We start from the raw sequence: 21,141 nt of genomic DNA, 5'->3' as shown, positions 1-21,141 counted from the left end.
CGGGGCAGGACAAAGTTTAAAAGTGGGCCGGGTACCTACCGTCTGTACCTCTCTTCAGTATGTATATCTACATCCAATTCTTTCATTCATATCAGGTCTGGATAGACAACTAGGAGGAAAAAATGAATCAAATACAGCAGCAGCAACAGCAACAGCAACACCCTCTGGTAGGGTCAAACGGGACTACTACTTTGCCCGTCGTCGTTGACACTCGACGGCCGTCTGGACGTCCCAAACATAATTCATACACCGACTTGATGAAGCCAGGCGAGAGCTGGGAGGATCTCCCGGATGCCGCAGAGCGGAGGAGAATTCAGAACCGTCTAGCACAACGGGCATACCGTGAGTACATCCTCTACTCGTGGTTCGCGAATAGCATCGCTGACGCTGTCTACAAGGCCGAAACATGCGCGACCGCACCAAAGAGGTCGAGCTCCTCAAAAGTCAAGTCAAAAACCTTCAAGAAGCCATCAACAGCAACAGCTCCACCCCCAACGACAGCAACAGCGGCAGCATCAGCGCGAGCGCGAGTACCAGCGACGTGGACGACCGTCCCACGCGAGCCTCGTCGCAAGTCAGTACTAGCAGTGTCTCTCCTGGACCCCGCGAAGCTCCGAGCACATATTTCCCATCCCCAGACCAGGAGATGCTAGGCAATGGACTGAGCTGGCCGACGGACCTGGACCACGACTTCAGCAACTGCTTCGATAAAACGAAAGACGTTACAGCGGCTGTCACGAGCATGCCGACCTCCGTGTCACCTTCGGCGATGGCCGCAACAGCGAGCGCCCAGAACGCGATGCGATGGCTGGAGTCTGATGTCTACTATCCTTTTCCGCCGTCGCCGCCCAACGTCGACCCCATGCTGCGCTCCGTGCCGAGCACCATCTCCGACACACATCAACGGATCGCCTCAGGGTGTTCCTTGTCCAGCCGTGATCCCGAGGCGGACGAACCCTTGATCCACATCGCCATTTCGCGCGGCACAATTGACACTCTTCAATTGTTGCTCATGACCTACCCCATCTCGGTGAATGTCCGTGACCGGGCGGGCTACACGCCGCTCCAACGAGCTGTCATCACTGGAAGGACAGACATGATGAAACTGCTCATTGAACATGGTGCCGACGCGGGGCTATGACGTATCTACATGGACGCGTGCATTAAAATCCGAACGAAAACACAAAACCCGAACCAATTATTGCAGAGGGGCTTGGTTGGTTACCTCAAGAAGGGGCCGAATTCCTGGGCTGTGACAGGAACCGGCCGACCGCCAAGTTCCCCACTGATCGCTATGATTCCATATGTCTATATTTCTTTTCCTTTCTTTTGTGTTCTTTGTACACATCACTTGTCTTGGTGTCATCTTTGGGGTCAATTGGCGAAGGCGTCCTCCGGTTTGATTTCTAGCGGCAGATCTGATTGATTAGACTACAAATACCCAACTGCGGCTGGCTTGGTTCCAACAATGAAGTTCAATTCTGATTGGCGGTTACTTGTCACTTCCAAGATTAACTAGTGAACGTTAGTTAATAATAGTATACGACTAATAGTTTACACCGCCTAGTACAAGTGCACGGACCCTCACATTATCTCGCTCTCCGCACAGCAAAGTTGTTTGCTTGATCTAGAGTAATTATGTAAGGTCAGCCAATTCAGTTCTCGTGTTATTGCTATGTTCAAGTCTGAGACTACTGATAATTCTGGGACTGAAAGTTCGCCGTTGTATGGGGGAATGTTGAAGGCGACAGTGTGACGGAGAATATATATATTGTACGCGTTGCCCTAATAACTACCCCAGGCATCAACAACTCACAGCAAAGCAGTACTTCTAATAAATTTAGTGACAAGGACTGCCTCTATTCATCTAAATTCCAAGTACTACATACTGACGCCATTAAACAAAGCAATAATAATAGTTAAGCAGCAACATATCCAGAGAAGTTAATGTGTTGACCACGTTCGAAGATCAACATTCCGTCGGGCGGAACAAAGGAGGCGCCTCAGCCTCCAAGTCAATCAACACCCGACGGTCAGCCTTACCACCCCCAAAAATTTACGGGCCAACGGTACCACCCGCCCACACGTTAGCATCCGTTAAGATATGGAAATCACCCGTCTGCTGCGGGGATTGGACTACTTGTAACATGGGGGCGGTCTTGTCATTCGTATTCCCACACAGAACGGAAGAAAATCTAATTTCAGCGCTCTTTCAAGCGGGCGAAGCAGGCGTGCTGGGCAAACATGTTGGAAAAGAGCCTCAGAGAAGGTCCGAGCCTTTGCTAAGGGCTTGGATACCTTGGAAGCTAGGTCGATTGATTGCCAACAACTCGTATAGATGCGTTGATCGACGTTCTTTTATGCCCGGAGCGGCTTGGACCGTGCATTAGCTGGTGTCAGATTGCTGACAGGAGATCCCGTCCCCAAGCTATCTTACCTAACACTTTCATTCCGTTGAATTTCTACTCTCCGATACGTGATCGACCTCTAATTATCCGAAGCAGTTCGTCCAAGAGATGTTAATCATTTCTTATCTCATTATCAGAATATGTCTCAAAGCAATTTTCCATGAAATGTCCAGTCTATTAGTGAATACAGGCAAAATAAAAAGGTATCTCTTCCGATGAGCGGGTCTAGCCCTTGATAACACTCGCGTCTGAGCTGTCATTCACTCATCCCCTGCCCACAAACAACCCGCAAGGCTGAAGAGCAAAAAACAAAGAACCCGAAGCCAAGACCAGCCAAGCCTAAGCCTAATACCCGTAAGGAAAGAAAGCAAGCAAGCAAACAAACTCTTCCACGTAACCACCTCATACACATCACCCCAGTCACATCACCCCAGTCACATCACCCCTCAATCCCCTGCACTCAGCCTCATTCTCCAAAGAAAATGAATCTAATCTAGACACCCTTACCGCCGCGACTCCACTTAGCCAACGCCCACTCCCTAGCCCCCAAAATCAACCCGGGGTGGAACAAAGTCAACAACCCACAAGCCAGCACCATCATCGCTCCCTCCAGCACCATGAACGTAATCTCCTCATTGGCCAACTTGCCGCCAAATCCACCCTGTAGCTCAGCACACCGGAACACGCTCCGCACAAAGATAAACAAGACGGCCAGAGACAGGGAAACAATGAACCACGGCTCGAAGGACCGCTGTGCGCGCAGCGAATCGAACGCCGGGTTGAGAGGGACTCCTTTGCGGCTAGCCCGGCTCACGCGCAGATAGAAGTCCAGACCCAGGCACGAGAAGATGAACAGCGACACCACCTGCCACGCAAGGCCGCCGACCATGACGTGCACACCCTGGTCCTGCATGGATGAGTAGGCGTCAGCGACGGAGGCGACGGCGCCGCCCACGGCTTGCAGAAGAAGGGCGATGATGTCGAAGGTGATGAAGATGTAGGTGTAGACCTGGGGGCGGAAGCGAGCGTGCTCGGCGCCATAGATCGTGATGATCCGCGATAGGGTCAGATAGATGGCTGCGGAGATGAAGGCCGGGGCGATGGTGAGAGGAACGAGATACCTGTCATGGTTGTTAATTTTCACACCTTAGGTTTTATTTTAGAGGGAAACTCACATCAGGAACCATGAGAATTCGAACATCGAGTAGCGGAGGAGAATCCGTCCGACGTAGCCCAAGACTTCAAGAATCAAACCAAGTGTCATGCCAATCATGTATCCCCGGGTCTTGCGCGAGATGCCGAAGAAGAGCTGCAGCACGAGAAAGAGGCCGAAGAGGACTGCGTAGAGGACGTTGCCCGCCAGATTCGGGTAGTATCGCACCCATGACAGCTGCTCGCCGTCCAGGACGAGAGGACAGGTGCATTTCGTACACAATGAGGTATCATTGAGTAGAGTCTGGTTGAAAGTAGCGAGCGTGACATTGCTCCAATCGGTAGTGCAGTTCGTCATGGTGGGCAATGGGGTCTGTGGATATGAGAAGGGAAAAGAAAATTCGTTGTGGAGATGGGGGGAGAAAGAGAGCAGGAAGGAAGAAAAGTGAGCTAAAAGACAACCAGATAAGCTTAATAGAAGTAAGAAGTAAGAATTAAGAGTAAGAAACAGTGGACAGAGGAGTCTGAAAACAGTGTGAGAGGTTGATCTGGTGCTGGGGCCGTAACTGCTTACTATATAGTCTGAAACTGTATAGTAAGCAATCCTGCGACAGGGATGTGTTACCACAGCCACTCTTGCGCGTCTAAACCCCAACAAAGAAAACAGGCATCGAAATTCAAAAATAGGCATCGGAATTCATAACAAATAGTAAGCCACAGCCTCAGTCCCTTCACTGCGGGGGCCGGAGACTAGCCTGATTAAACAATGATAATAAGCCTTACTGCTAAGCCCCACGTGGTGTGAATACAGCTGGAGTCGAGTATAGAGCCCTAGGCTACGATATAACCCAGAGGCGGAGTAGCTTCAAGTATCCTAACTTTAGATTTTTCCATACATCTTTCACTCTATTGCTGCCATATTGTTGCTGCCTGAATCCTACTATCGTTAATCGACCGACCGCTTTTTGCCCTAACGCCTAGACCCATAATCTCTATCACCATGTTTACTCAAGCCACTTCTACTACCCTTGTCGAGAACGTCGGCGTCTCCCATCGCGAGAACCCCGACACCGAGATTGCCGCTCTGATCAACGCTGCCTGGAGCATCGTGGTCTGGCAGTATACCGGACAGGAAGACACTCGCTTCATCACCGCCACTACATCGGGAGAGGCCGACGATCTTGAATCCACCTACCAAGTATGCAACGCACAGCTCGACGGCGCAACAACAATCTCCGACTTCATCCAACAAACACCCCAAGCGACAAAGGAGCTGGCCTCCGACCAGGTCCCTTTGGCCCCCTCACGAAATGAGGCCGCTACCTCGCCATTCCTGCAATCGATTACGACCCTCACCTCCAACAAGACCTATCTCAACTCCTCCTCTCCCAGCCATCTGGATGCTACGGGCGCACTAATCGAGCTCGTGGCTATTCCTCTGCCATTTGGCAAGCTCGAATTTGTGGTGCGTTTTGCGCCATCTACCATCGACCAAGAACGAGCCGATCACCTCGCGGCTGCTTTTGCGCACGTTCTTAATTTGATCAATGACCCCGACCGGCGACACGACCGCCTAGATGCCATCGATCTAGTCAGTAACTACGATAAGGCAAAGCTTTGGACCTGGAATAGCGTCCAGCTGCCGGAGACGGTCGAATCATGCGTCCATTTCCTCTTCCGCCAGCGCGCGCAGGAGGAACCGGACATGCTCGCTGTGGACGCCTGGGACGGCCGCTTCACGTATGGCGAGCTGGACGATATTTCCGATCGCATCGCAGTCTGGCTAGCCCGAGAAGAGGGCATCCGACCGGAATCCATTGTACCCCTGTGCTTTGAGAAGAGCCGCTGGGCCATCGCCGCCCTGTTGGGTGTGATCAAAGCAGGTGGTGCTATTGTGTTTATTGACCCAGCTAACCCAGTCAGCCGCAGGCAAGATATCATGGATCAGATCGAAGGTAAGTGGGTACTGAGCTCGAAAAGCCAGGCCGAAACATGGGAAAACGAAATGGGCGTGCGAACCATCGTCTTAGACGAGCAATTTGCCGCCTCCCTGCCGGTCGAGGATCATATCCTCGAGTCCGGCGTTACCCCTAACAACCTCCTCTACCTTATTTTTACTTCAGGAAGCACAGGTAAGCCGAAAGGCTGCCTCATCCCGCACAAGGCATTCATCTCAGGTGCCCTTGTACACGCCTCTCTATCCAATCTCTCCCGCGGTAGTCGTGTCTTGCAGCTCGCCTCGTACAGTTTCGATGTGAGCATGTTGGAGATCATGACTTCCCTTATCTCGGGTGCATGTGTATGCACCCCAGACATGGCGAGCATGGCCCAGGGTCTCCAGCCCATCTTCGACAAATTCGACATCACATGGGCCTTCTTGACGCCGTCGCTAGTCAAGCTGCTGCGACCTGAGATGGTTCCCAACCTCAAGACGCTCGCCCTAGGTGGTGAGCCACTCAGCAAAGTCGACATCGAGACATGGGCACCACACTTGCAACTAATCAACGGATACGGTCCATCCGAGTGTTCCGTCGCCGCGGCGGGCGATCCACATCTAAAACCGACGAGTGATCCATCAAATATCGGCCGCGCCGTTGGCGGCCTTTGCTGGATCGTGGATGCCGAAAATCACGACCGGCTCGTCCCCCTTGGCGCCGTCGGCGAGCTATTGATCTCCGGCCCCATTCTCGCACGGGGATATTTGAATGATGCGGAAAAGACGGCCGCCTCCTTCATTGAGAACCCGACCTGGACCGAAGGCTGGTCGCTGACACCATCAGACGCGACCGTCTCAAGTGAAAGCGCATCCATGCGCTTCTACAAGACCGGCGACTTGGCCCGGTTCAACCTTGACGGCACCATCCAGATCCTTGGGCGCAAAGATACCCAAGTCAAACTTCGTGGATTACGTGTGGAGTTGGGCGAAATTGAGCACAACATCGCTCGCCACCCCCACATCAAACATGCTGCGGCGTTCCTCCCCAAGACTGGGCGGTGTAAGGAGAAAATTGTCGCCGTTGTATGTCTCAAAGACTTCGCTCAGGACTCCAAATCTGGTCGATCTGATGCGCCCATCAACGTGCTGTTTGAAGATGAGAGGCCAGATGTTAAGGATCAGGCCGATGCCGTTCGGAACCACCTGCGCGAATGTGTGCCGGAATACATGGTTCCCGCCGTCTGGATCGTGATCGAGGCATGGCCGCTATTGGTGTCGGCCAAGCTCGATCGCAAGCGGGTCTTTAACTGGTTGTTGGATATGGATGAGGGCCTGTACAATCACCTTTTGGGTTTGCTCGGTACTGACGTGTCAGAAAACGGCTCTTCGGATGAGAAGTCTGACGCCCATCTGTCCGAGGTTGAACGAACCCTTCGCGACATCTTTGCTCATGCCTTGAACACTCCCGCTCACGGTTTGCCGCTGGACAAATCTTTCATTGCGCTTGGTGGCGACAGTCTCGCTGCCATGCGTGTGATCTCACAATGCCAGCGTGCCGGGTTGAATGTGACAGTCCCGGACATGATGAAGAGTAAATGCATCAAGGACCTGGCTGCCCGTGTGGAGAAGACCCCTGGGATGAAAACAAAGCCAGATCTTTTGGATGTCTCATTTCCACTTTCGCGGGCTCAGCAGTTCTGTCTGGGTGACGGGAGAGCGGCAAACCATCTCACGCAGAGCATTCTTCTGAAACTGGATAGCACTGTTTCGGCCGCTCGTGTCAAGGCTGCGTTGGAAGCCATTGTCACCCGCCACTCCATGTTGCGGGCGCGCTTTGGTGAATCAGAAGGAAATGGCGCCCTGTCTCTCAGACAGACGGTCACCTCTGAGATCGAGGGTTCTTACAGCTTTCAGCATCACCGCATAGAACGTCCTGAAGATATCACCACCATCGCAGCCACAGCAGACGCCGTGTCCCTCTCTGGGCCAATTTTCTCCGCTGGTCTAGTTACAGGAGCGGAAAAGCAACTATTGGTCTTGAGAGCCCACAGTGCTGTGGTCGACGGTGCCTCCTGGAGCATCATCATCCGGCAGCTCCAGACCTGCTTGAGTCTCCCAGATGGGCCTCTTCTGGGCGAAGAGGCCCAGGAGCCAGTCTCTTTCCAGAACTGGGTCAGCGTCGAGAGAGAGACAACGGGTGACGAGATTGCAGTCGCGCCACGCATTCTGCTAGCATCGGAGGTTGACATGGACTACCAGGCAGTGGAGCTTGACCAGGCAACAACTACCCTGCTCTTGAGCGAGGAAGTACACAAGCCACTGCGGACTCACGTCGTCGACTTCATGATGGCAAGTCTGATGCTTTCATTTAGGCAAACATTTGGCGGCCGGGAGACCCTACCTACACTTGCTTTGTGGGAGGATGAGCGTGGACGCGCGTCTGAAGATTTTGGCATTGACCTCTCGCAAACCGTTGGTCGATTCGAGACTCTGCGTGCATTGAATCTCGACACGGCCGATATGAGCACCAACGACGCGCAAGTGCGCATGTTGAAGGGGATCAAGGACGCCCGGAAAACGACAATGGAGCCAAGCAGTATTCAGAACCCGGAGATCTCGTTTCGCTACCGTGATCTGTCGAACATTATTGACGGTCCTCGCAGCCTTGTGCAAATCAAACCGCGTCCCGTCTTTCTCCCTGCGCCCGGAGCAGCTCCTTTGGTTAGCAACATCTCCATTGTGGCGGAAGTCATCGATGAGAATATTCAGCTTGCCTTCTCTTTTAACAAGAAGGTTGTTCAAGAGAACCAGGTCAAGGCGTGGATTGCGACCGCGCAGGAAACGCTTGCTTCCCTTGTTGTCAAGATGGTCAACGCCCCGGTTGAATACACCCCATCAGACTTCCCGTTATTGCACGGAATCAGCTACAACACCCTGGACAAGCTCATCAACGAACAACTGCCCCAGATCGGCCTTATTCCTGGGCCTGAGTCTTCGTTGATCGAAGACATTTATCCATGCTCACCCATGCAGCAGGACCTGTTGCTTAGCCAGCACCGGTCCGCGGATGACATGTATGATGTCTACCATATCGCGGAACTGAGGCCACGCGATCCCAGGGAGTCGGTGTCTGTTGAGCGACTTGTGAAGTCGTGGACAGAGGTCGTGCAGCGACACACGTCTCTCCGGACAATCTTCGTTGAAAGCTCCGACAGTGAGGCACAGTTCAACCAGGTCGTGCTGGCCCGTACCCAGCCTAGCATCTCCATCGTGGACTGCAATAGCCCTGACGAAGATTTCGCGTCCGTCCTTGCCAACCAAGACCCCATCTCGATCAGAGGACCCGAGCCTGCGCATCGGTTGTCTATCTGCCGCATTGCAGGAGCCAGTCACGTTGTCATCAAACTAGAGATGAACCATGTCATCGTGGATGGCGTCTCTGCGGCTGTGATTGTCCGTGATCTACTGCAGGCGTATGATGGGCATGCGGCGCAATTGGAGCCTGCAATGCCGTTCCGCCACTACATCTCCCACATCCGCGAGACGCCTCTGGAATCATCAATCGACTTTTGGGCAGATTACCTCAGGGGTCAGAGTGCGACCATGGTTCCCAGGCTGGCCAGCCTAGAGACAGAGAACCAAGGTGAGAGACAGTTGAACGTGGTGTCAGTTCCCCTGAAAGAGGAGGGCGTCTCAAATGAGGCGCTTCTCGACTTCTGCCGGAGGGCCTCCGTCACCCCTGCCAATGTGTTTCAGGCTGCCTGGGCACTGGTACTCCGGGCTTATGCCGAGTCGCCCGAGCAAGTCTGCTTCGGTTACCTCTCAGCAGGACGCGACGCTCCCCTCCCAGGCATCCAAGAAGGAGTCGGTGCTTTCCTCACTATGCTGGTGAGCCGTCTGTCTTTTGCAACCGAGGAGAAGGAGAACGAAGGTGATAAGACTGCCACCGTTACTACATTGCTGGACGCAGTGCACATTGTTGCCGAAGACTACGTCAACGCCCTGCCTCACCAGCACGTTGGTCTCTCCAACATCCAGCACGCACTCCAGACAGGAGGCAGTCCACTCTTCAATACCATCATTGCAGTAAACCGTGATGTTGACAGCCCAGCTGATTCGTCACTCATCTTCAAGAACATCGGGGATCACGAACCCGATGAGTACGCCATCGTCCTAGACGTGCAGCTCAACGGCTCTAACACGGCGCGTGCTTCACTCCGTCACTGGACCGATCACTTGACGGCCAAGCAAGCAGGCAATATTGCGAGTGCGCTCGGAAATGCCGTTCAAGCAATTATAACCCGCCCGGATACCCCTATCAGCGAGGTTGAACTTGTGGGCGTCGCCCATACGGATCAACTGTTGTCCTTCAACACCCACCAACTGCCACGGGCAAACCGATTGATCTTCACGAATTTCGAGAAGCTCGCCCGCGTGCAGCCTCACGCTCCGGCGGTGTGTGCTTGGGATGGCGAGTGGACATACAGCCAGCTCGATGAGGTATCCAACCGCCTCGCTCACTACCTGCGTACCTTAGGGGTAGGTCCCGAGGCCGTTGTGCCACACTGTTTCCCGAAGTCGGGTTGGACCATCGTGACGTGCCTTGCGATTCTGAAAGCCGGTGGTGCCTTCGTCGGGCTGGATCCGACCCATCCAAAAAAGCGACTGGAGGGTTTGGTCCAAGAAGCCGGAGCCAAGGTGGTGTGTGTGGCACCGCAGAATCGGGACTTGTTCGAAGGGTGCGACAACTTGAGCATTGTGGAGATCACGCCAGAGTTCGTTGCTAAGCTCCCTTCAAAGTCTGGCCCGGCATGCGGCTACATCCAGCCAAACAATGCGGCTTGCGTCGTTTTCACGTCTGGTACGACCGGTCGGCCCAAGGCTGTAGTGGTGGAACATGCCTCGATGGCGACCCTGTCAGATCTCATGGGTCCGGCGGTTCGTATCGGTCCAGAGGCTCGCGTCTTCCAGTTCGCCAGTTACACCTTTGATACATCGAATCAGGACATTTTCACCACCCTCCAGCGCGGTGGCTGCGTTTGCGTGCCGTCAGATGAGGACCGTGTCAACGATATCCCTGGAGCATTGAACCGCCTTCGCGCTAACCACGCCCACTTGACCAGCACTGTTATTAGTCTCATGCGCCCGGAGCAGGTCCCCCAGCTCCGATGGCTGTTTAGCGCTGGCGAGCCCCTTACCCGGGAGAACGTGGAGATCTGGGCGCCAGCAGTCGAGCTTTACAACAGTTATGGCCCGGCCGAGTCATCTGTCGCCGTCACTTGTACTCCCACCCGTCTGAGCCCGAGTGGCAGCCCAGCAAACATCGGTCAGGCCTTTGGTTGCCACGCATGGATCGCGGATCCCACCGACTACCACAAGCTGATGCCTCTGGGTGCCGTGGGAGAGCTCCTTCTTGAGGGTCCGCTGCTCGCGCGTCACTACCTGAACAACCCAGAACAGACAGCAGCAGCCTTTGTCCAGAACCCCCGATGGGCGAAGAGTATGAGTCCGGACCAGAACCGGCGATTCTACCGAACCGGCGATCTGTGTCGCTTCAACCGTGACGGCAGTCTGACCATCATCGGCCGCCGTGATAGCCAGATCAAGATTCACGGCCAGCGCGTTGAGCTTGACCACATCAAGTACGAAGTTCAGGCCCAGCTCGCCCAGCTTGATCAATCGAGTCTGGTTTCCGTTGATGCTGTGATGCTTCCAAAGGCCCAAATCCAGGACCGAACTTTGGTAGCATTCGTTCAGTTTCTCGACGAGGCGCCTGCGAAGCCCCTGGACACTTTGTCCATTCCCATGACTGAGAGGCTCGCCCGCCTGTTCTCCGACCTGCAGCGAGCCCTCAAGTCAAGCCTACCTCAATACATGGTCCCGGCCATGTTCGTCCCAATCACGCAGATTCCACGAACCGCGAACGGCAAGCTGGCTCGTAATGTCCTGCGGGAGATAATCGCTGGTCTTTCCGAGGCCGACGTTTCTCGTTACATGCTGCAGGGTGAGACCGCGAAGAAAGCCCCGACGACACCCCGTGAGCAGAAGCTTCAAGCCGCCTGGAGTAAAGTCCTGAACTTGCCCTTGGAGAAGGTGGGCGCTTCTGATGACTTCTTCCAACTTGGAGGCGACTCAGTTGTGGCCATGCGGCTTGCAGGCGCTGCACGAGTGGCAGGCATGTCCTTGACTTTCGCGGACATCTTCGCGAATCCCGTCTTGTCCGACATGGCTCAAGTTGTACGAATGGGCGATGAATCTGGAGAACAGGAGACAGATGAGAAAGCATTTGACCTTGTCCCACTGTCATCCACGTCATCACTGCAGACGATTCGCGCCGAAGCGGCAACACAGTGTGGTGTCAGGCCTGATGCCATCGTTGATATGTACCCATCCACCCCACTACAGGAGGGTCTGGTCGCTCTTTCGATGCGACAAACCGGAGCGTACAAGGATCAGCGCATCCTGCGCCTCACAGACCCAAATTACGACGTGTCCAGATTCCGCCGTGCGTTCGATGCCGTTGTCTCCGCCGAACCTATTTTCCGAACGCGCTTTGTGAGCGTCAGTGGCGCCGGACTCCTCCAGGCGGTACTGAATGTCCCGGTTGACTGGATCAAGCGCGACAATCTGGCCGCGTATCTCGAGGAGGATTTGAACGCTCCGGTGACGTATGGAAGTGCGCTCATCCGTCTCGCCATGGTAGAGGAGAACGGAGAACGTTACATTGTGTGGTCAGGACACCATGCACTTTGCGACGGCTTCAGCATGGACATCACATTCGAACAGATTGCCCACGCGATGGCACACGAGGGTTCCGTGGTCTCCAAGCCGGTCTCCTTCAAGGGATTCATCCGCTTCTTGCAGGATCAGGATCGAGACAGCTCTGCCAGGGAGTACTGGCAGAAGCAGTTCCCTGCTGACGGCGAGGCACCGCCCCAATTTCCACCCAGGCCACAAGGCCACCAGGTTGTCCCTCATCGTGCTTGTCGCCTACAATTCCAGCTGAATCGCCCGGCTGGTACCAAGATCTCAGTGACGAACTATCTGCGCGCCGCATGGGGTCTCGTCGTGGCTCGACACCAGGACAGCTCGGACGTCCTGTTCGGCGTGACCCTTTCTGGCCGAAACGCCCCGGTTGCAGGTATCTCTACCATGAACGGGCCCACGATGACAACCGCCCCGTTCCGTATGACCGTCCCGTTGGATAGCGATACAACGGTAGCTCAGTATCTTGACGCCCTCCACCAACAGGCCATTACAATGATGCCGTTTGAACACACCGGTCTGCAGAATATTCGTCGTCTCAATGAGCTGGCCCGTGCGGCTGTGGACAATATGGGACATCGTTTTGCGGTGGAGCCTAGCATCAGCGACGTCAGTGAGGCCCTTGACGGCATGGAAATTGTATCCGCCGATCTTCCAGAGGGCTTTTACACCGATGCCTTGGTCATTCGCAACTATGACCACAGTGATGGAGCAATCGTCGTGGAAGCTCGCTATGATCACACCTTGATCTCTGACCGCGATATGCAGAGACTGCTTAGCCAATACAATCATGTGGTCCAGCAACTGACCAGTCAACCGGAGACGTGCATTCGTGATATCCAAGTGCTTAGCCCCGACGACATCAGTGAGATCATGTCATGGAATGGTGATCTACCTGAAACGGTTCAAGGGTGCGTGCATCAACTTGTCGCAGAGCGAGCGAAGGAGCGTCCAGACGCTGAGGCCGTGTGTGCCTGGGACGGAAGTTACACCTTCGGGGAATTGGATGGGGTGACCGAACGCCTCGCAGCCCATCTTCAGAACCTCGGCGTCGGCCCAGAAGTGACGGTCGCTCTTTGCTTTGACAAGTCCAAATGGAATGTCGTCTCTATGCTATCCATCCTGAAGGCTGGCGGTTGCTACACGGCCTTGAGTCCGGCATACCCAGCCGCTCGCATGCAGGATATCCTCCAGGATGTCCAAGCACCCCTGGTACTGTGCTCACCCCATCATGCAGATAAGTTCTCTGGCATGGCGCCCAAGGTTCTGCCAATCGACGATGCCAGTTTCGAATATCTACCCAAGCAAACAACAACCCATCGCGTCACCTCCGCAGTGCAACCATCCAATGCAGCACTGATCGTTTTCACCTCCGGCAGTACCGGTAAGCCCAAGGGCGCAATCATTGAACATCGTGGTTTGTGTTCCATGCAGCACTATGAAGGACCTCATGTACAAATGGGACCGGATACTCGCACACTACAATTCGCCTCTCATGTCTTTGACGTGTCCAACTCGGAGGTTTTTACCACCTTGATGCGGGGTGGCTGTGTGTGTGTGCCGTCCGAGACCGAGCGACTTAGCGACCTCGCTGGCGCAGTTAACAAGTACAGAGTAAACTGGTCCTTCCACGTTCCAACAACTGCAGAGACGCTCGATCCGGAGCAGATGCCAGGCTTGAAGCATCTGGCTTTGGGCGGTGAAGCCATCAGTCAAGGCCTATGTGACCGCTGGGCATCTCGTGTGACACTACTCAATGTGCGTTTTCTCTACATCTCTCTATTTCGGTTTCATTTGACCTCAGTGCTAACCCATAACAGTCATATGGACCCTCAGAGTGCAGTATCTGGACCAGTGTCTCGCATCTGCAGCCAGGGACTTCATCTCCGAACAACATCGGTCGTGGACTTGGCTGCCGGACATGGATCACCGAAGCAAATGACCACAATCGTTTGGTGGCGATTGGGTGCGTGGGTGAACTCTGTGTGGAAGGCCCAATCGTCACACGAGGTTATAAAGCCAATCCCGAACAGACCGCTGCTGCTTACATCGAGAACCCAGCATTTGCGCGGACTCTAGGCATCCAAGCCATGCGCATCTATAAGACAGGTGACTTGGTAAAGTATGATGCAGACGGCAATATCCTCTATGTCGGCCGTAAGGATAGCCAAGTCAAGGTCCGTGGACAGCGCATTGAACTGAGCGAGGTGGAACAAAACATCGTGGCCCACGGCATTGATGCAGACGCTGTCGTTGTCGAAAAGGTCTTCTTGAATGGGAACAAAGACCGCGTGGCTCTGGCGGCCTTCCTAAGACTCAATGCATCCTCTGAGTCGACTGGTGCATCTGGGGATGTCGAAAGCATGGACGTCGTTCGAGACCAGCTCGTCGCCCTCAAGAACCACTTATTGGACACCATTCCTCCTCACATGGTCCCCTCTTTCTTTATTCCTCTACGATCCATGCCTGTGACACAGACGGGAAAGAAGAACCGCAAGGCGCTCAGAACACTCGGTGCATCTTTGTCGTCCGAGCAAAGACAACAGTACACTCTCGACGATGAAGCCGATTCATCAAACACCAACGGAGGTCGCGCATGCACTAGCGAAGCTGAGAAGCGGCTCCGAGCATTGTGGTCTGAAGTCCTCGGAATCTTCCCAGAGGAGTCAATCTCGGCCAGCGATAATTTCTTCCACAGAGGAGGTGATTCAATTCAAGCCATGCGACTTGCGGCCGCGGCTCGTCGCGCTGGCAAAGCGCTGGCAGTGAGCGACTTGTTCCGCATGCCGCGGCTGTACCAAATGGCCGAGCTCTGGGAGAGCAGTGTGCAAAGCCAAGACGCAACCATTGCGCCTTTCTCGCTGCTCCAGCCAGAGATCGTTGACGACGCTATTCAGGAGGCCGTTCGCCAATGCAATGTCGATGCGAGCGACATCGAAGACATTTATCTCTGTTCGGCACTGCAGGAAGGTCTCATGGCAGTCTCCACTCGGAAGCAGGGCTCCTACATCTCGACAAGAATCTTCGACTTGCCAGCTGATCTCGACATTGATCGCTTCAAGGAAGCATGGCAAAAGGCCGCCGACGTCTTCCCGATCTTGCGGACGCGCATTATCCTCGGTCGTGCCTCCGAGTCTCTCCAGGTCGTGCTCAAGGAAAAGCTAGCATGGCAGACCATCACCGATGAGACATCCTTTAGCCTTCCCGTCATTGAGTACGGAGGCCGTCTGTGCTCCTTTGCGATCGACGTCGAGGCACGCAAATTTGTCTTGGCCCTCCATCACGCTCTTTATGATGGCTGGAGTGCCACGGTACTGCTTGGGGCTGTGGAAAAGTTCTACGCGGGTGAGCAATACCAGGTGGGTCCAGGATATAATGTCTTCATTCGGCATCTCTCTCAAGTTGATCAATCCGAGTCGGACAATTTCTGGAAAGGTCAGCTCAGTGGTACACCCGCACATTTCCCCAAGTTGCCCTCCAAAACATACGAGGCCAAGAACAGCGCCAACGTCTCTCACACCATCCGTCTACCAGCGCCCGAGCATCAACCCACTGGAATACTCAAGTCAACCTTGCTCCGAGCAGCATGGGCTATCGTGAGTTCCAGGCATGCCGGGTCCAATGATATCACCTTTGGTGCAGCCCAATCAGGTCGCGACTGCGCTGTCCCTGGCATCGTGGAAGTTGTCGGCCCAACTGTTACGACGGTACCGGTTCGCATCCAGATCAATGACGACGAGACCATCGTCAACTTCCTCCAGCGGGTTCAAGAGCAATCTGTCAGCATGATCCCGCACCAGCATGCCGGTGTGCAAACACTTCGACAGCTGGGCAAAGACGTCCAACCCGCGCTCGACTTCACCACTTTGTTCGAGTTCGGAGAGGATTCCAACCAGAGTGGCTTCATCACTGAGATAGAAATGCCTGAGCTGCTGGACGGTTTCTGGTCCTATCCTATTGTCTTCGAGTGCCATCTGGCTCAGAGCGGGGAGACTGTCAACGTTTTGGCACGACATGACCCGACGGTCATTCCCACACACCAGATGGATTGGATCTGCAAGCAGTTCGAACACGTCGTCGACCAGCTCTACCGTATGGCATCTGATGGGCTCGAGGCTAGAAAGGTTGGTGAGCTCGACCTCTTCGGCCCAAGTGACTTTACCCAAATCGAGGCCTGGAATGCTAGATGGCCTGTGGGTTCCATCGACGGCAAGGCAGTTCACGAGGCCATTGCCGAGCAATGCCGACTTCATCCCCAGAACCTCGCCCTCTCAGGCTGGGATGGCGAAATGACCTACGCCCAGCTAGAGCACTACGCGACAAAGTTAGCCAAGGCACTTGTTCTAAAGGGTGTTGGACTCGAAGTCATGGTTCCACTCTGCTTTGACAAGTCCACCTGGGCGATCGTGTCTACCATAGCTATCATCAAAGCCGGAGGCGTCGTTGTGCATCTTGGGCCTACTCACCCGGCGAACCGCAGAAAGGAGATCTTGAAAACGATCGGAGCCGAGTTTGTATTGGTCTCGCCGCAACACACTGGCATCTTTGATGATGCGGCTGTCACAACCATCCCAATTGACCGAGAGTATTTGGATCGGCTGCCCGATGTTGACTACGTGGAACTGCCCAAGGTCAAGCCCTCCAACGCAGTCTATGTTTGCTTCACTTCAGGAAGCACGGGTCGGCCGAAGGGAATTGTGGTCGAACACGGCAATCTGCGCATGAGCGCCCAGGCACATGGTGCTCAATTCAAGGTCAACCCTGGCACCAGGGTGTTCCAGTTCTCGGCTTATACTTTCGATATCGGTCTCGGTGACATATTCATTTCCCTCCAACGCGGAGCCACCATCTGCACGCCATCTGAGTGGGAGAGGTTGAACGAGCTTTCTGGAGCCATCACCAAATATAAGGCAAACTTCATGTCGGTCACCCCATCGGTGGCCAAACTTCTCCGCCCAGAGGCCGTTCCAACACTGCGCACCCTTGTCCTCGGTGGTGAAGCACCCACTCAGGACAACGTGCAAACCTGGTCCGATAAGTTGAACCTAGTTATCATTTGGGGACCAGCCGAAACCACCATCTACGCATCGGCTACCCCGCCCACGACTCGGCAAACAAGTGCACAAGGCCTCGGAAACCCAATGGGTAGTGTAATGTGGCTGTGCGATCCAGACAACCACAATAGGCTGGTGCCCCTTGGTTGCGTGGGTGAGATTGTTGTCGAGGGCCCGCTCGTCTCGCGTGGCTATCTGAAGGACGAGGCAAAGACAGCAGCTGCGTACATCGAGGATCCAGTCTGGGCTAAGAAGCTGGACAAGAGTGCCTCACCTCGCCGGATGTACAAAACTGGAGATTTGGCACGCTACGACGCCAACGGATATATGTTATTCTCCGGTCGTAAAGACAATCAGGTGAAGCTCCACGGACAAAGAATGGAGCTGGACGAAGTGGAACACGCCATGTTAAGACACGAAAGAGTGCGCCAGGCTGTCGCGCGTATCCCTCGGCACGGACCACTCAAAGACAAGCTGGTGGCGATGTTGAGTCTCCATGATGTCTCATCGACCAACTCCCCCGTTGCAAACACAATTATTGTGCTTGATGAAGACTGCCATGGTATTAAGGTTGGACAGGAACTTGCCTCCGTGCGTGAGTTGCTGCAAAAGAACCTACCAAGCTACATGGTACCAACAATTTGGATTGGTGTTGAGGCTGTTCCGCTGAGCGCCAATTCCAAGGTTGATCGGAAATCCGTTGATGCTTGGATGGAAGAGATGGATCAGGAAACCTATGCCTCGTTGCTGCGCGATGGAGGTAGTGATAAGAAAGAAGAAGAAATTCGCCGCCCATCCACCCCGGTGGAGCAAATTCTGTGCAACCTCATCAGCAAGATCCTTGGCTTGAGCTCGGAGACACTCAACCTCAACTCTTCGTTCCTGGCCCTTGGTGGCGACTCCGTCGCTGCCATGCAGTTGCGTAGCAAGTCTCGCGCTGAGGGGGTTACGGTCTCCATGCTGGACATTATCAGGAGCAAGAGTCTCGTCGAGCTTGCGTCGAAGGCGGAATATACCGAACCAACTGTGAAGAAGGTCCAGGACGGGTCCTTTGATCTCTCGCCAATCCAGCAGATGTACTTCGATCTGGTGGGATCTGCTGCCGACGCAAACATTGGTCATTTCGACCAGAGCATTCTTCTGGAAGTCAACAGCGACGTGGCGCCTCAAACATTGCGACAGGCCCTCGCACAGGTTGTTCGGCGGCACTCGATGCTCCGCGCCCGATACGCTCGAAACGATGCCGGCCAGTGGTATCAGTACCTTGCTGAAGATTCAGCAAATTCATTCCATTTCAGCGTCGAAGATGTGGAAGATGGTTATCAAGTGTCCAGAATACTGAGGAACATGGGTGGTGTGTTTGACATCGAAAAGGGCCCAGTCTTCGCTGCCCGCGTATATAATCTTCGATCAGAGCGCAAACAGTTGATGTTTGTTCATGCTCATCATTTGGTGGTGGATGTGGTTTCGTGGCACGTTCTGCTCGGCGATCTGGAGCTTGCCATTGCCACTGGCAGCTTGGCCGGCCCAGCTCCGCTCTCTTTCCAGAGTTGGTTGCGATCTCAAAAGGACATGGCGCAGTCTCTTGAACCACGAGACCTGCTACCCTTCTCAAACACAAGCATGCCTGTGGCCAACTTTGAATATTGGGGAATGGGAGGCAACAAGTCGAACAGATACTGCGACGCCGTTGTTACTGACTTTTGGCTCGATGAGTCCCTAACGACCCAGTTAATGAGTGTCAGCAAGGGGACTTCAAACGCCGCCCCTGTCGACATCATTCTGGCTTCTCTTCTCCACTCCTTTGCGGCTGTCTTCCCTGACCGTGCCGCACCACCAGTCTTCTCTGAGGGCCATGGTCGCGAGTCATGGAACAACCAGGTCGATCCTTCCGGCACAGTGGGTTGGTTTACAACTATGAGCCCACTGCATGTATCTGATCTGCAATTGGATATTATCAAGACCGTGCAGACCGTAAAGGATCTCCGCCGCCGGCTACCGGCTAACGGCATGTCATACTTCAGCTCCAGGTATCTCTCCGACAAAGGGCGCAAAGCCTTTGGTTCTCATTTCGATATGGAGATCATGTTCAACTACCTTGGCCGGTCCTCTGAAGTTGGAAGTGAGAACGCCCTTCTCTCGCATGCCGAACTACCAGACGGCGCGACCTTCGACCAATTGGTCCAAGATGAAAAGCTTCCCCGCTGGTCTCTCTTCGACATCGTTGCCCTTGTTGTTGGCGGCAGAACCCACGTTACCATGGCCTACAACAAGCACATGCAACACCAGGATAGAATCGTTGAGTGGGCAGCCAAGACAAAGTCCACGCTTAGCCTTGCCATTGAGGTTCTCAGTGGGGTGAAAAGCCTGCCGCTCACTCCGCCAACTCCCAAACCCTCACCCGTGCAGCACCAGCCCAAGGATCAAAGCATCACCCTCGACAGCATTGAAGGAATTTACCCCTGTGCCCCAGTACAGCGTCACATGCTCGCAGAGCGCGAAAAGCACCCCAACCGCCGCTTGTACGAAATGGATTTTACTTACCAAGCTCATGCACTCAATGGTGTCGTCGACGTGGATAGAATCCGCGAAGCATGGCACCAGGTTATACAACGCCATCCCGCACTTCGAACTGTCTTCCTTCCCAGCATGTCTTCACCCGGCTCCTACGATCAAGTTATCATTCGGAACTGGCACCCCGAGGTCCCCATGATCGAGTGCGCCAGTGAGGAGGAGATGACGGCGCGCATGGACGCCTACCGATCGGTCAACTACAGCCTCTCGAACAGAAAGCCACACCATCAGCTCACCTTGTTCAGTACAACAGTCAATGGCGTGCAAAAGATTGCCTTCAAAACCGAAACAGACCACACCCTTACCGACGGCGTTTCTGTCGCTCTGATCCTCCGCGACCTGATGCTGGCGTATGAGGGCAAGCTTCCCGCCACCCCAGCCCCGTCATTCGGTAGCTATTCTGTCTGGCTGAACGGGATGAGCCAAGGCGAGACACTAGTTAAGGACAAGGAATACTGGCTAGAGTTCGCGCGGAGCTCCGGGCCATCACTTATTCCTCATACCGATGCCTCCACCCTTGTACTATCCCAACCCCGGGTCCACAAAACAAAGACCATCAACCTGGATTCGGAAACCACCAGCCGACTCCCCGCCTTCTGTGTTCAGCACGGTGTGACAATGGCGGCGTTCCTTCAGACGGCCTGGGGAATGGTGTTACAGCACCTCACGGGATCTGACAAAACTCTCTTCTCCTTCATGACCGCCAACAGAGATGCGCCGTTCGCCGGCGCAGCAGAGACCGTCGGTCCGCTCATCCAAATGCTTCTGTGTCGGATCGATCTCAGCAACAAGGAGATTGGCGACGTGTTGAGGCAAGCACGAGATGACTTCCTCGAGTCGCTGGAGCATCAGTACGGACTGGCCCAGATGGAAGACGTGTGGCAGACCCCAGCGTGGAATTCTCTGATGAGTCTACAGTACATGGACTCGCGAGTGGGTCAGAAGGCCACGGAGCGGACTGAACTGGAGGTTGAGCTGCGTTCGGCAGAAGATCCCACTGCGTGGGACGTGTCGATCGGTGTGCAGATCCATAGTCGGGGAGACGGTGTTACTGAGGTAGATGCAGAGCTTGGCTATTGGTCTGATGTGCTCACGGATGAAAGGGCAGGAGATGTGAAGGATTTGTTTGAAGCTTCTGTGAAGAAGATGCTTGATGGATGTTGATGGATAGCAATTTGAATTGCTCACTCGTTGATGTTAACAGGCGGGACCTGTTTTTTCCTTTTGTGTGAAGAAATCTGGATGTTGCACA

The 21,141-nt window shown here is 54.3% G+C and overlaps 3 protein-coding genes across 3 annotated transcripts; 2 read left to right on the top strand and 1 right to left on the bottom strand.

The window, feature by feature from the left end:
* Window positions 1-122: 122 nt before the first annotated feature.
* On the top strand, window positions 123-1,141 carry An05g01080 (uncharacterized protein; the record flags this gene model as incomplete). The annotated part of the gene is made up of 2 exons (XM_059747893.1): window positions 123-342; window positions 399-1,141. 2 exons carry the CDS (start codon window positions 123-125, stop codon window positions 1,139-1,141), a joined length of 963 nt encoding a protein of 320 aa, XP_059600776.1.
* Window positions 1,142-2,901: 1,760 nt separating this feature from the next.
* An05g01070 (uncharacterized protein) lies at window positions 2,902-3,918 on the bottom strand (the record flags this gene model as incomplete). The annotated part of the gene is made up of 2 exons (XM_001390646.3): window positions 2,902-3,529; window positions 3,584-3,918. The coding sequence occupies 2 exons, from the start codon at window positions 3,916-3,918 to the stop codon at window positions 2,902-2,904; spliced, it is 963 nt and encodes a 320-aa protein (XP_001390683.1).
* Window positions 3,919-4,560: 642 nt separating this feature from the next.
* Window positions 4,561-21,053, top strand: An05g01060 (uncharacterized protein; the record flags this gene model as incomplete). The annotated part of the gene is made up of 3 exons (XM_059747892.1): window positions 4,561-8,618; window positions 8,781-14,019; window positions 14,082-21,053. The coding sequence occupies 3 exons, from the start codon at window positions 4,561-4,563 to the stop codon at window positions 21,051-21,053; spliced, it is 16,269 nt and encodes a 5,422-aa protein (XP_059600775.1).
* Between the last annotated feature and the right edge of the window lie 88 nt (window positions 21,054-21,141).

Source organism: Aspergillus niger (genome assembly GCF_000002855.4).
Source record: "Aspergillus niger supercontig An05".
NCBI lineage: Eukaryota > Fungi > Ascomycota > Eurotiomycetes > Eurotiales > Aspergillaceae > Aspergillus > Aspergillus niger.
The sequence above is the reverse complement of the archived record's forward strand: the minus strand, read 5'-3'. Positions and strand labels throughout refer to the sequence as shown.